We start from the raw sequence: 15,583 nt of genomic DNA on the forward strand, positions 1-15,583 counted from the left end.
AACAACTCTACACTTTGCTAAAACTTACAAAAGCTTTCATAGCGCGCTTGCTTTTGAAGCTTTCTTAACTGCTATTACTCTCATTCTATTAAAGAGCTGCATTTGCATTCAAGTAAGACTCTAGGTTTGCGACAGCTTTTTCGTAGCCTTCGTTTCAGTTTTCGCTCGTCTCCTACTGCCTATTTTCACGCTATTCCTACACATACATTTCTCGTATATTATTTACATCAAACTCATTACATTCATGAATACATTGTAACCAAGTATATTTGTTCTTTGTTTAATTTTTAACTAATTTAACAACCTTCTCCCAACAACACCACCACCACAACCACTATGAACCAAAAAACAAAAAAAAACACCAATCAATACCATCACTGCAACCAACAACGCCTACCATCCAACTACCTTGAAACCCCATCCAACCAACCAAACCGAACCGAAAACGATAATAACACCACGCGAACCACCAAATCAACCGATTGTAACGTTTGAATCAATATTTTTGCACCACTCCGCACGTGCAACGACAACGTCACATTACACCAATTTGATACGCACCCGTTTATGCGCGCACTTTAGACATCAACGAGTGCCAGGACAATCCTTGTGGCGAGAATGCGATCTGCACCGACACCGTCGGCAGCTTTGTCTGCACCTGTAAAACGGACTACACCGGCGATCCCTTCCGCGGCTGCACGGACATCGATGAGTGTACCGCACTAGAGAAACCCTGCGGCACACATGCCATATGCGAAAATGCCGTACCCGGCTATAATTGTAAGTGTCCACAGGGCTTCGATGGAAAGCCAGACCCGAAAGTGGCCTGCGAACAGGTCGATGTTAATATACTTTGTCGCAGCAGTTTCGATTGCACCAACAATGCTGAATGTATTGAGAATCAATGTTTCTGTTTGGATGGCTTCGAACCGATTGGCTCCAGTTGTGTGGACATCGATGAATGTCGCACGCATGCGGACGCCTGTGGCGTGCACGCACAATGTATAAATACGCCCGGTTCGTTCCGTTGCGATTGTGAGGCTGGCTTTGTGGGCACACCGCCGCGCATAGCTTGTAAGGAACCCTGTGAGGATGTGCACTGTGGCGAGCATGCTTACTGCAAACCGGATGGCAATGAGGCTTATTGTATTTGCGAGGACGGTTGGACTTTCAATCCCAGTGACATCTCAGCCGGTTGTGTGGATATTGACGAGTGTGATGCGGTACATGGTCCCTTTGGCAGTTGTGGCATCAATGCGACGTGCACAAATACGTTGGGTAGCTTTAGTTGCGCCTGTCCATCAGGCTTTTCCGGCGATCCGCATGCCAAATGCGTCGACGTGGATGAATGTCGCGTAGGCAATAAGTGTGGTGAAGGTGCGGAATGTGTTAATATGAATGGCGGCTATACCTGTCGTTGTCCAGCCGATTCGATCGCCGATCCAGATCCCACCGTGCGTTGCGTACCGATTGTTACGTGCGCTTCAAACAACGACTGTCCCGGTAATGCGATTTGTGATGCGGAAAAACGTTGTCTATGTCCACAACCCAATATCGGCAATGATTGTCGTCATCCTTGTGAAGCGGTTAATTGTGGCGCTCACGCACAATGCATGTTGGCTAATGGCCAAGCGCAATGCTTGTGTGTCGAGGGTTACACTGGCAGCCCCAATACACCCGGCGGTTGTAATGACATCGACGAATGTAAGACGAACCCATGTCAAGCGAATGCTATCTGTACCAATACAGCTGGTGGTTATCTTTGCCAGTGTCCAAGTGGCGCAAGCGGTGATCCCTACCGTGAGGGCTGCACTGCAGGAAAAGTCGCATTCACTTGTTCCGACTCGAATCCCTGTTCGCCGGGTGAAACCTGCGTCACAGACTCATATACCGGTAGTGGCGTGTGTATTTGTCGACAAGGCTACGAACGCAATGCAGAGTCAGGTCTCTGTCAGGATATGGATGAATGTTCGCCGAATCGTCAGAAGGCGGCTTGCGGCCTTAATGCGCTTTGTAAAAATCTACCCGGTAGTTATGAATGTAAATGTCCACAAGGCTTTAGCGGCAATCCCTTCGTTATGTGCGAGCAATGCAAATCACCGGAATGTCAATGTCAACCACCCTACAAGTTGGTCGGCAACAGTTGTATACTCGCCGATTGCTCAAAGGATAAGAAATGTCCGAACGGTGCTGAGTGTATTTCAATCGCTGGTGGCGTTAGTTACTGTGCCTGTCCGAAAGGCTATAAGACCGGACCCGATGGTTCATGTGTTGATGTGAATGAATGTGTGGAACGTGACTCGCAAGTGTGCGCTTTTGGCGCTGAATGTATTAATATACCCGGCGGTTTCACGTGTGCATGCCCTGAGGGCTATAACGGCGACCCCTACCATGGACTCTGTGCGCCAGCGCAACGTAAATGCGCTGCCGATAAGGAATGTGGCACGAACGAGAAATGCGTGCAACCTGGCGAATGTGTCTGTCCACCACCATTCTTCTTGGATCCCTACGACAACAACAAGTGTAAAAGTCCTTGCGAACGTTTCCCTTGCGGCATCAACGCCAAATGCACACCAACCGATCCACCACAATGTATGTGTGAACCGGGATTCAAAGGTGATCCGCTTATGGGTTGTACCGATGAGGATGAGTGTGCGCACTTGCCTTGCGCTTATGGCGCTTACTGTGTTAATAAGAAGGGCGGTTATCAATGTGTCTGCCCGAAAGGTTTCACAGGTGATCCATACAAGAGCGGTTGTATACTGGAAACCGGCGTACCAAAGAGTAAATGCACTGCCAACGAAGACTGTGCAAGCAATTTGGCTTGCGTTGAAGGCACTTGTGTGTCGCCATGCTCCAGCTTACTTTGTGGACCCAATGCATTCTGTGAGACTGAAAACCATGCCGGCTGGTGTCGTTGCCGCGTCGGTTATAGCAAAGATCAAAACGGTGATTGTGTATCACAATGTAAGGATATCATTTGTGGAGAGAGCGCTCTCTGCATACCAACGGCAGAGGGACCAACCTGTAAATGTCCACAAGGTTCCTTCGGCAATCCATTCCCAGGTGGCTCCTGCTCAACAGATCAATGTAGTGCCTCACGTCCATGCGCTGAGCGTCAAGTTTGCATCAACGGACGCTGTAAGGAACGCTGTGACGGCGTGGTGTGTGGCATTGGAGCTACTTGTGACAGGAATAGTGGCAAATGTGTTTGTGAACCCAACTTTATCGGCAATCCAGATCTCGTGTGTGTACCACCTGTTAAATATGCTGAATGTGAACCGAAGTGCGGTGACAATGCGCACTGTGAGTATGGTTTCGGCAATAGCGTATGCGCTTGCAACCCCGGCACAACGGGCAATCCCTACGAGGGTTGTGGTCCACAAAACAAGAATATTTGCGCACCCAATAGCTGCGGTACGAATGCTGAATGTCGTGCTGATGGTCAACAAATCAGTTGTATCTGCCCACAAGGGTTCACGGGTAACGCCTACGTGGGCTGCCAAGATGTAGATGAGTGTGTGAACAAACCCTGTGGTCTCAATGCAGCCTGTCTCAATACACATGGCGGTTTCGAGTGTCTCTGCCTATCCGGATTCGCTGGTGATCCGTTCAGCAGTTGCCAACCTGTCGATACTACATTCTGTAATGATGCTGATAGATGCGAATGTAATGCCCGCGTCGAATGTCCCGATGGCTACACTTGTGAGAGCGGCAAGTGCAAGAATTTATGCTCAAAGACTGCCTGCGGCCCAAGAGCTGCCTGCGATGGCGGTAAGTGTATTTGTCCACTCGGTTATATTGGAGATCCATACGACACCACTAGCGGCTGCACCATCCGTGGTCAATGCAACAACGATGCCGACTGTAAGCTCTCGGAAATTTGCTTCCAATTGGGCAAAGGTTTGCGCAAATGTGTTGATGCCTGCTCAAAGATTCAGTGCGGTCCGAATGCGCTTTGCGTGTCAAACGATCATCGTTCGTCTTGTATCTGCACTGATGGTTATTTCGGCAATCCAAGCAATCTACAAGTGGGTTGCCAACCCGAACGAAAAGTTCCAGATGAAGAGGATAAATGCAAATCGGACAATGACTGTGAAGCGGGTTACTCGTGTACACCCGATATGCACGGCACCAAGGAATGCATCAACCGTTGCTCGAAGGTCGTTTGTGGCACGAATGAAGTGTGCAACATTGATGCGAATGGACATGCGCTATGCAATTGCGCCGATAGCTTTGTTTGGAATCCCGTCACTTCAACTTGTGAAAAACCTTCACTGCCTGACTGTACAAGTGATACGGACTGTCCAGCTGCTTCCGGCTGTAGACCCGACGTGGTCGGTGTACTCAAGTGTGTATCAATCTGCGATGAATTTACATGTCCGGCCAATTCGGTTTGTGTAGCGCGTAATCACGAGGGACGCTGTGATTGTCTAACCGGCTACGTTGGCAATCCAAACGATCGAAATGGCTGCCAGCCAGTGACGAAGAATCAATGTCGCACCAATGCTGAATGCGCCGAATCGGAAGCATGTGTAAAATATGGACCTACTGAGAGTCTGACTTGCCGACCAGCTTGTGAGAGTGTTAAGTGCGGTCCACGTGCCGTATGCATCACTAATAATCACATCGCTCAGTGCCAATGTCCACCAGGACCATATGCTGGTGATCCAAATGATCCATTCAATGGCTGTCAGAGCGTACCATGTGTCTACAATCACGACTGTCCACCAACCAAAATGTGTAACCGTATGACACATACTTGCTACGATGTCTGCGATGAAGAGTCCTGTGGAGAGAACGCCATTTGTATTGCTGAAGATCATCGTGCCGTGTGTCAATGTCCACCAGGCTTCAAAGGAAATCCCATGCCCGAAGTGGAGTGCACAAAAGTTAGCGGCTGTCAGCCCGGCACATGTCATCATTCTGCCATTTGTGAGGTCACACCAACTGGACCAATGTGCCGCTGTCCCGAAAATTTCATCGGCGAACCCGAAACAACCGGCTGTCGTCCAGTAGGCCAATGTCCAAATGGCGATGCCGATTGTCCAGCAAATACCATTTGTGCTGGTGGTCGTTGCATTGATCCCTGTGAGAACGCTTGCGGTCAGAACTCCGAATGTAAGGTGGTTAATCGCAAACCAGTTTGCAGTTGCCCATTGAAGTTCCAACAAAATGGTGAATCACCTAAAGAAGGATGTGTACGTTCAGTGTCTAGATGTAGGTCTGACATCGACTGTGGAGGTGAAATTTGCTACAATGGACAATGTCGAGTAGCTTGCCGTAATGCAAACGACTGTTCGGTAGGAGAAAAATGTTTGAGCAATATTTGTGTAATACCTTGCTTGGACCATAGTCAGTGTACATCGGGTTTGGCCTGCTTGGATGGCCTTTGCGTCCTTGGCTGTCGCAGCAATAAGGATTGCCCATCGGACCAATCATGCATCAACAATAAATGTGCCGATCCCTGCAAGACAGGCGGCATTTGCGGTCCCAATGCGCTCTGTAGCATCGACAAACATCTCAGCCAGTGCACTTGCCCCGAAGGATTCGAGGGTAATCCCACACCCGATCAAGGTTGTGTACGTGTACCGGCGCCATGCTTGGCTACCAATCAATGCCCAAGCAGTCATATGTGTATCGGCAACCAATGTAATTTGCCCTGTCAGAAGACAACGGCTTGTGCAATCGGCGAACGTTGCTACCAGAATGTTTGTCGCAAAGTTTGTTACACAAGCAACAACTGTTTGCCTGGTGAAATATGTAATAATGACGGCACTTGCCAACCTGGCTGTGACTCCGATGCTGATTGTCCACCTACAGAACTCTGTCTCAGCGGTAAATGCAAATGTGCTGCCGGTTTTATTGGCACACCCTTCGGTTGTTCCGACATTGATGAATGTACTGAGGAGCCTTGTCATCCCACGGCACGTTGCGAGAACCTCCCCGGTTCTTATCGCTGTATTTGCCCCGAAGGCACAGTGGGTGATGGTCTAACTCAACAAGGTTGCATTAAACCAAAAGAATGTTATAAGGATGACGATTGCGCGAACAATCTAGCTTGCATTAGTGATAAGTGTACAGAGCCCTGCAGCAACACCACTTGTGGACCGAATGCGCTTTGCAATGCAGAAAATCATCAAGCCTCTTGTTATTGCCCACCCGGCCATTTGGGTGATGCCAGCGAGCATACAGTCGGCTGTTTCAAGGTCGAATGTATTGTCAATGAGGACTGTGCCAGCGATAAGGCTTGCGATGACGAGACTAATCGTTGCATCAAACCATGCGATCTTATTTCATGCGGCAAAGGCAGTTGTAGTGTTTCAAATCATCAAGCGTTATGTACTTGCTACGAGGGTTACCAGCTCGTAAACAACATCTGCGAAGATATCAACGAATGTCTCTCTCAACCTTGCCACAGCACAGCTTTCTGCGAAAATCAACCCGGCTCATACCAATGCCAATGTCCGGAAGGTCTTATCGGCGATCCAATTCATGTGGGTTGTCGAGATCCCAACGAATGTCTGACCGACTCAGATTGTCCCTCAAGCGCAAGTTGTCAAAATGCACGCTGTCGCAGCCCGTGTGAACGCGAGAATGTCTGCGGTCGTAATGCCACCTGTTTGGCGCAATCACACAATGCCATTTGCACTTGTCCACCCAATTCACGTGGTGATCCATCCATTGAATGCGTCTACATCGAGTGCTCGGAAAACGAGGACTGTGCTAATGAGAAAACCTGCATGGACTCCAAATGTATTGATCCCTGCGCTTTGCCAAATGTTTGTGGTACTAATGCGCGTTGCACTGCCCAGAACCATATCGGTGTTTGTACCTGCGAAAGTGGCACAACGGGCGATGCACAACTCGGCTGTGTCGCGCTACAATACTGCAACACAGACAGTCAGTGCGCTTCAGGCACAATATGTACCAACGGCATCTGCGCTTCACTCTGTAGTTCCGTGCGTGATTGCATCTCGGATCAATTGTGCATACAGGGCGTTTGTCAGCCCACATGCCGTTCGAACTCTTCATGCCCCGAATTCCAATATTGTCACAATAGCATTTGCACCAAGGAGGTGCTTTGTCGTAACGACGACGACTGTGATGTGAATGAGAACTGTATACAGGATACGTATGGACGCGCTTCATGCGAGAATGTTTGTCTGGGTCGCGCTCTTTGCGGACGCAATGCTGAGTGTATAGCACGTAGCCACGCACCCGACTGTGAATGCAAGGAAGGATTCTTCGGTGATCCGAAGAGTGGTTGTCGAAAGATCGAATGTTCTACGGACGCAGAGTGTTCCAATGATAAGACATGCGATGATCATATGTGTAAAATAGCTTGCCTTATCGGCGAACCGTGTGGTGAAAATGCCCTATGTACTACGGAAAATCATAAACAGGTTTGTCACTGTCAGCCTGGCTTTACCGGTGATCCGCGCGTACGTTGTGACGTTGTCGACTTTTGTAAGGATGCACCATGCGGTCCGGGTGCACGTTGCCGCAATTCGCGTGGTTCATTTAAATGTACTTGCCCTCCCGGTTTGGTTGGTGATCCCTACAATGAAGGTTGTCGCACCGCGGTGGAGTGTGAAACTAGCGAAGATTGTCCCCCGCATGCTGAATGCACCAAAATTAACGGTATATCCAAATGTCAAGATGTTTGTGCGAATGTTAAATGTGGCACGAATGCCGAATGTATACCTAAGGGTCATCAAGCTCATTGTGCATGCCGTAATGGTTACGACGGTAATCCCGCTGATCGGATTGCCGGTTGTAAGCCACTACCCGTACCATGTCAAATGACCAGCGACTGCCCGACCAATACCTACTGTTCGGATAGTATTTGTAAACGTAAGTACTAACATGAAAAGGTACCAAAACACCCAACAACAACATAAAGTTAAAGTTAATATACGCTAATAACGGTACGGTTTAGTTTTGGAAAAGAAAATAATTAAAATTAAACAACAAAATTGATATCCTAGTGTAACCCATTTAGTGAGCTAACTCCGTAGTTACCTTATTACACAACCTACTACCCTACTTAACCAATAAAATGATACGCACAGGGGTCCGTGTAATGCCTAAAAACATTGTGTGCAGGATATGTGAAGCTACTGACACGCCTATAACCTAGAATAGTTTATACCAAGGTGAAGTTAAATCTAATATGTTTTAGGACGAAATAAACGGGAAAACGAATAGGGAATCTATCTATGGGGGTCTATCTCTTAAAGATCACAGATTCAAATTGAGTTCATAGCATAACCCAGATTATTCCAAAGTCAACTATACACAGCGTTCTAGAACAAGCCTACACGCATTGAATTACCATTTCTAGTTTCTTGACAAATTCAGTTTTTCGAGTTACCAAGGATTTACCCTTGAACCCAACGAAATTGCACCCAGCATCCCATTAATCTAGACTTCAAGACGTCAAAAGCTTGAACAATTCTAAAAATCTGATACCTCAAAGCACTTAGACCGTAAACTCAACAGCTTTTGAGTTTTATGTTACATTTTCACAAAACTTCTCGACGTCAAAAGCTTCTGAAAACCTAATATCTCAAGCCCTTGGACCGTAAACCCACAGCTTTTGAGTTTTATGTTACATTTTCACAATACTTCTCGACGTCAAGTGCTTTGATTAAGTTCATCAAAACATACAACCTGCTTGTGGGCTGACCCGAGAAAGTCCAAATTTAGTCCAAGTTCAGATCTCCAGGGTTATAGAATAGTCGTTTAATGAAAAACTATAAAGAGTTAGTTGCCAAATTAGTAGATAAATGACTCGGACTGTGTAACAAGAGTTAAAACAATAAACGAAATAACCAAAAGTAAGAACTCGACGACGTACGCACAACTACATAACTCCTAGATTTTGTTTCTAAGCTTCGCTAATATGTTAACTCCACTGTATTACAGCTGCCTGCATACTCGACACCGAATGTGGCGCTACGGAAGTATGTCAAGGTGGTCAATGCGTGAATCCCTGCCTGCAGGCACAAGCTTGCGGCATGAATGCTGAATGCCACATACAGACACACTACAAACAATGCACCTGTCCAGCTGGTTTCACCGGCAATCCGGAGGTGGAATGTGTGCGAATACCGGTGGCTTGTAATAGTGATGTGGAATGCCACGAAGGCTATAACTGTCACGACTCAATGTGCCAGCCCGCTTGCCAAAGCGACCAGGATTGTGCCTTGAATGAGAAGTGTCTACGCGGTAGCTGTATGCGTAAGTATCCGAGTCACAACGAGATGCAACACGAGCCTTTAGAAAGAAAGCGCAAACTCAAATTTCGAATTCTACTCTATTTACAGTAACCTGTCGCGTGGACAATGACTGCTTCCTGGGACATGTTTGTCTACATAATAAATGCGTTTATGGTTGTCGTACCGACGATGATTGTAGCGGATCCGAGTCCTGTCGTCATGATAAGTGCATCAATCCTTGCCTAGATAATCCTTGTGGTCCCAATGCTGCCTGCTCCGTATCGAATCATCGTGCTATTTGCAGCTGTCTGGATGGTATGGTACCGAATCCAACACCGCAAGTCGGTTGTGTACGCAGTCCACCGCTCGATTGTAATGAGAATCGTGACTGTCCGAATGGTCTGGCTTGCTTTGAGTTTGCCTGCCGTCCGCTGTGTGCCGATAACGCCGGTTGTCTTACGAATGAGCGCTGTCAAGGTGGCGTCTGCAAGCCGCTTTGTCGACGTGACGACGATTGTCGCGGTAGCGAAGTATGTTTGGGACTAAGCTGCGTAGCTGGTTGCCGTTCGGATCAAGGCTGCCCACAGGATCTATCATGTGTCAATCAACAGTGTATCAATCCATGCGCCGAACCTGCTGCATGTGGCACCAATGCCGAATGTTTGGTCATTGATCATCGCAAGCAATGCACATGCCCACAAGGGCTTATCGGCAATGCGGAGGTGTCGTGTAAAGCGCCGCGTACCGCTTGTACGCGCAATGAGGACTGCGATGGAAATCAACTCTGCTATGGTGGCAGCTGTCAAGGTAAATGCCGCAATGATCAAAACTGTTTGGCCGATGAGCGTTGCATGCGCGGTACGTGTCGCACCGTTTGCAATACGGACTCAGCTTGCGCACAAGGACAGATTTGCGAAAATCGCGTATGCCAAATTGGTTGTCGCAATGATCTCACCTGCCCCAGCAGTGAGGCGTGCGTCAACAAGAAGTGCAAGAATCCCTGCGAGGCACCCGGTCAATGTGGTCAGTGCGCCAACTGTTTGGTGGTCAACCACGGGGTACAGTGTAGCTGCCCGAATGGTTTTCTTGGCGATGGACTTAGCGGCTGTCAACAGCCACCACAACGCTGCAACGCCAACTGTCAGTGTGACGAGACAAATACGTACTGCGCCGACGCCTGTGCGCGCACCGACGACTGCGCCTGTGGACAAGTTTGCACGCGTGGTAAATGTCGCCAAAAGTGCGGCGCCGGACGCAATTGTCCTCTGGGACAACTCTGCGAACGCGGCACATGTCTGGCTGGCTGCAAAGCCAACACCGATTGTCCCACCGATCAAAGCTGTATCAAAGGAAAATGCGCCGATCCGTGCACAGATAAGTCTGCTTGCGGCCGTAATGCGCTCTGCACTGTCTCCGATCATCGCATGCTGTGTTATTGTCCCGATGGCTACGAAGGTGAACCCAGCACCGAATGCGTACAATTTGAATGTGCGCAGGATAATGACTGTGAACCGAACAAACGTTGTGATGCGGGTAAATGTCGCAACCCGTGCTTGGAATATGGCGCGTGTGGTGTTAATGCACAATGTCGTGTCGTGGATCGTAAGCCACAATGCTCTTGCCCACCCGATTACTTTGGCACACCCGAAACTGAGTGTCGTCCACTCGATGGCGGTTGCGCGAATCATCCGTGCGGCGCTAATTCCAAATGTACTGAGGTGCCTGGCGGTTATGAGTGCGCCTGCATGGACGGCTGTATGGGTGATGCGCACAAGGGTTGCGTCTGCGAGGGACATCTGGTGAATGCGTGCGCTGAACAACCATGTGGACAGAATGCTGCTTGCCGCGTCTTGGATCATAATGAAGCGCAATGTTATTGCCCGGCGGAATTCCCCTATGGCGATGCTTATGTAGAATGTAAGTATTTTGATGTGAGCGCAGCGGGATTGAGTATCCACGAAAGAACTCTTAGGGAGTAGAAACCTTTATTAAGTAGAAAATCATGAACAACAAGTTTTTCTGCTCAGAAGAGCAAGCGTTTTTTTGTAGGAATTGATTCTGCTTCTTCTTTTATAAAATATTTAAAATTGTCATTATTCACACATTTTTGAAAGAGTTTCATAAAAATTGTTTAATCAACCACACAAACTTTTGAGAAAACGACAGTTGATGATATTGCGCCTGCATGTAGGCAATGAATGTGTACACTGTCAACCCGTTACTTATTTTCACTTGCGCCTGGATGTAGGCACCGTTTTTTTAACAATTTGGTGAAAAAGCGTTATACATTTTTACTTCGAAAATTCTGAGCTCAGAACTTAAAGAATAATAGTTTTTGGTATATAATATCCATATTTTTTGATTTCTTAGAATTTTCCTTTACACTTTTCTCAACATTTGTCTCACTTTCTCAACAACGTGTAGGCTACTTAACACCACCACAAGAGGACTGTCGCACGCAGGGTTGCATAACGGGCGAGTGTGTACGCCAAGGCGTCGACTACGTGTGCCGTCACGGTAAGTACCGCAATTTTTCTGCTCATTTCAAACATATTATTTTATAATTTCGAATGACCAACCAATAACCAGAAATGTTTTGCAAACTTAGTGAGTTTAGTTGAATAATTTTTCAGTTGCAGATTTTTTAGTTTAGCCTCACTTATTTTTTGTTTGTGTAACTTCTTTTAGTGCAAATTAAAAAATTGAGAACAGTCTAATACCACAAATAGTGTGAAAACCAATAAAAACACAAAATATAAATAATGAATTAATTAATATTGTGCGTAACAATTGTTTGAGTTGAGTTTTATGTTTGCTAATGCAACTTGATAATAATGAAATTCCGTTATCAGCATTTAAATATTTTAATATAAATTAATTAACCCCAACTATGCAAATATTTGCAACAATAGTTTAACAATTGTTTTTAATAATTTAAAACAGCATAATAAATAATAATAATACCTTTAGTGGAGCATTAAGTATTTTGCAACAAAAATTAAAATAATTACATAATTGTTTGCAGAGTTTGAATTTAACCTTTGACACAGCAAAAAGTAAACAAACACGTTTTTTGCGGTTAACACTTGTTATTAAGCAAATATTTTTCACAGTGTAGTGTGTGTAAATACAATTTTATACTTTGAGTTTAATACCAAATTTAGTTATTGGGGTTTTTAAGACATTTTTAACGTTTCACACACACACACATACACTTACAAAACATATACATAAACAATACTCCACAACAATGTGTACAGTGTTCTAGTAAAATAAATATATGAAGAAACATAAATTAAAAAAAATTAAAAAATATGTCAGTGAGAGGAAAAAAAGATTTTATGTAAAAAAATATGCACTCAAGAAAATTTTTTACAGTATTATCATTTTTTTCAAGAAGTTTTTTCAAGAATTTGTTTTCAAAAAATTTTATTCTTCAATTTTTTTTTTAAGATTTCTTTTTTTTTAATTTTTTTTTTTTTTGCTTTTGCAAAAAAATCCAAATTTTCTAGCTTAGGTGCATAGTAAATATTTAAGTTTATTTTCTTTAATTTGCATTTAATTTTTGATTTTTATATCTTTATTTGACTTTTTTATGACTTTTTATTTTATTATATAATATTAGCCAATTTTTTCTAAGCAAACCATCCCTTATAGTGCATTTAAACTATACGTACGACCAATATACTATATTATATGCATATATGCATGTGTTTCAAGTGAGTTTATATGAACATATACTCATATATACAAAGAAAAAAAAATACACCGAACGCTTGAAAATCAAAATTTATCAAAATCAAAAAGCAAAATTTAACGCATATGGAAGTTCGTGGAATGTCGCTGTCGCTATCGCGGTATCCCAATCTGTGCCTACAGACATGTAACACATATATAATATATATTTTTATAATTGCATACAACATAAGTACTCGTTTAACACATTCACAACTGTATTGGTACAAAAACCACATCAAAACCAAAAACAAAACAAAAAAAAATAAATAAAACCGAAAAGAAAACAGTTGGAAAACAAAACAAAAAATAACATTTTACATGCTTACATCGTTTTTTGTTTAGCTTAAATACAACAAAACATAATAATAATTCAGTAGGCCTCTAACTCAAGCAGCTACAAGTAGTTGAACATATGCTACAAATACATAAGACATGCATAAATTTTATTGTTACGTAATAAAAGTCAGTTATCCTTTACCAAATAAACATGCATACACTCACACAAGCATACCACACATACAAACATCCTTTACAACATATCCCAAAACATAATCCACAACCATCCCAAAACCAAAAACAACCATGCCACAACACACACATACACCATAACGTAAGCAAATGAGCGCGCTTCATTGAAACGACTAAAATTTTATACTTCAGCAGCTATATACCTAATATTCATGCTCGCAGAAACAACAGTAATACAAAAATATCAACTTTATTCTCATTGGTTAGAACATTTCCGAGTTACACGTCAGTAAATCAAATTATGCTCAGAACATAACCAAATTATCATCACAAAATTTATTAGATATGATTTTCAGCGCATATTAGTATGCCAATGAGCTTTTTAGAGCTTACTACTACGAGAGCTTACGTTGGACACTTTAGTTCAAGCTTTTTAGTGTATATTTATCATTTTAAGCGCATACTAGTATACCATTGTGCTTTTTAAAGCTTACTGCTTCTAAAGCTATCGTTGGAAACTTTAGTTTAAGCTTTTTTGGCTTTATGTTTTCAAAAAAATATGAATGAATATTGGTAAAAATTTTTACTATACTATAATTAAATGACGCTCAATATGGAAAGTTGAGCTTTTTATCTTCACACAACCAAAAGTTGATATAGACAAATACATATGTAATTACAACCGATAAAATTGTACAGTAAAAGGGGCAAACAGATCTAAGCTTATGCTTATACAAAAATTTAATATTTGGATAGCTACGAAAAGCTCAAAAGCTCTACAGGCAAGCTTAAATTTTTTATATAAAATATAAAATGTATGCTTAAAAACATATGATATTTGAATATCAACGAAAAGCTGAAAAGCTCTACAGGCAAGCTTAAATTGTTCATTTAAAATGTAAATTTTATACTACAAAAACTATAATATTTGAGTAGCATTAAAAAGCTTAAAAGCTCTACAGCCTAGCTTAAATTATTAGCTTAAAATACAAATTTATGTCTCAGGATAAATAAAGATTGAGTAGCATCGAAAAGCTTAAAAGCTCTACAGCCTAGCTTAAATTATTAGCTTAAAATATGATAAAATTTATGCCTCAGGAAATACTATCTTTGAGTAGCATCTAATAGCTTAAAAGCTCCCCATCATCGTACATAGCTTTTAAAAATTTATATCTTAGCTTCAAAAACAAAGTGCTTATAAGTGAAGAGATATGTTATGAGCTTCTTTAAAGCTTTAATAATTAGCTTACTTCTAAGAACCTTAAAAAATCTACACAGCTCACGAGCTTATTAAAGTGTCATCTTAAAAGCTTTAATGCTATAGAGGCCAAAATTTAGTTAACATGTTGCATATGTTTCCATTTACCAAAGCTCTTTCAAATATTTAAGCTTTCTGGAACATTTTTTAAGTAAAAATACAACCTAAGAGGTACTTCAAATACGTATAACTCAGTTTTATGGCTTTTTTTTGCAGTTTTTGTGGCAAATATTTGATGGTTTCATTGAGTAAAAGCTTTCACATACTACACCATAGTGAAACCTTTCACAGTCACATAGTGAAAACATTCAGATAATAGAAGCTTTTACTTAGTAAAAGCTTTAATTTAGTAAAAACTTTCACATAGTGAAGTTCAAAAGTAAAAGCCTTCAGATAGTAAAAGCTATTACACATTAAAAGCTTTTGGATAGTAAAAGCTTTCATACAGAAAAATTATTCACACATTGAAAGCTTTCAGATTGTAAAAGATTCACATCGTAAGCTTTCATACAGCGCAAGCTTTTACATCTAAAAAGCCCAAGAAAAGTAGCTTTTGATTTAAAGCATATATTAACGTTATAATTAGAGATTGAGCTTACTTCATTGAAAATATATAGAAGTTTATATTTTTATTTTATTTTCTTTTTTTTTAATTAAAATATTTTTATAATATAAAAACGATATATTTTTTGTATTTTTTTAAACAAAAACAAAAAGCTTAAAACGATAACATGCTTATTTATAAGAAAAAAACACATTTAAACCACAGATATCTACCAATCTGTCGAAATATATTAAAAATATCGTTCATTAAGTAACTTTTTGCCGGTGTAACAACTCCACTCCACCATAAACCTTGTCCCAGCCACCAATCTAATCGAATCCTAACCACCAC

The 15,583-nt window shown here is 42.8% G+C and overlaps 1 protein-coding gene and 1 long non-coding RNA gene across 2 annotated transcripts in view; one reads left to right on the forward strand and one right to left on the reverse strand.

Moving 5' to 3' along the window:
• The window catches only part of LOC126753595 (uncharacterized), a 156,289-nt gene that overhangs the window by 118,041 nt on the left and 22,665 nt on the right, over positions 1 to 15,583 (reverse strand). The window lies entirely within an intron of this gene.
• Positions 1 to 15,583, forward strand: part of LOC126753594 (uncharacterized) — a 203,521-nt gene that overhangs the window by 108,572 nt on the left and 79,366 nt on the right. Inside the window, 4 exon segments of the mRNA XM_050465148.1 lie at positions 583 to 7,857; positions 8,932 to 9,246; positions 9,333 to 11,141; positions 11,649 to 11,741. Coding sequence (XP_050321105.1) covers positions 583 to 7,857; positions 8,932 to 9,246; positions 9,333 to 11,141; positions 11,649 to 11,741 — 9,492 coding nt within the window.

The sequence above is a fragment of the Bactrocera neohumeralis genome, chromosome 3, assembly GCF_024586455.1.
Source record: "Bactrocera neohumeralis isolate Rockhampton chromosome 3, APGP_CSIRO_Bneo_wtdbg2-racon-allhic-juicebox.fasta_v2, whole genome shotgun sequence".
NCBI classification, from domain to species: Eukaryota; Metazoa; Arthropoda; class Insecta; order Diptera; family Tephritidae; genus Bactrocera; species Bactrocera neohumeralis.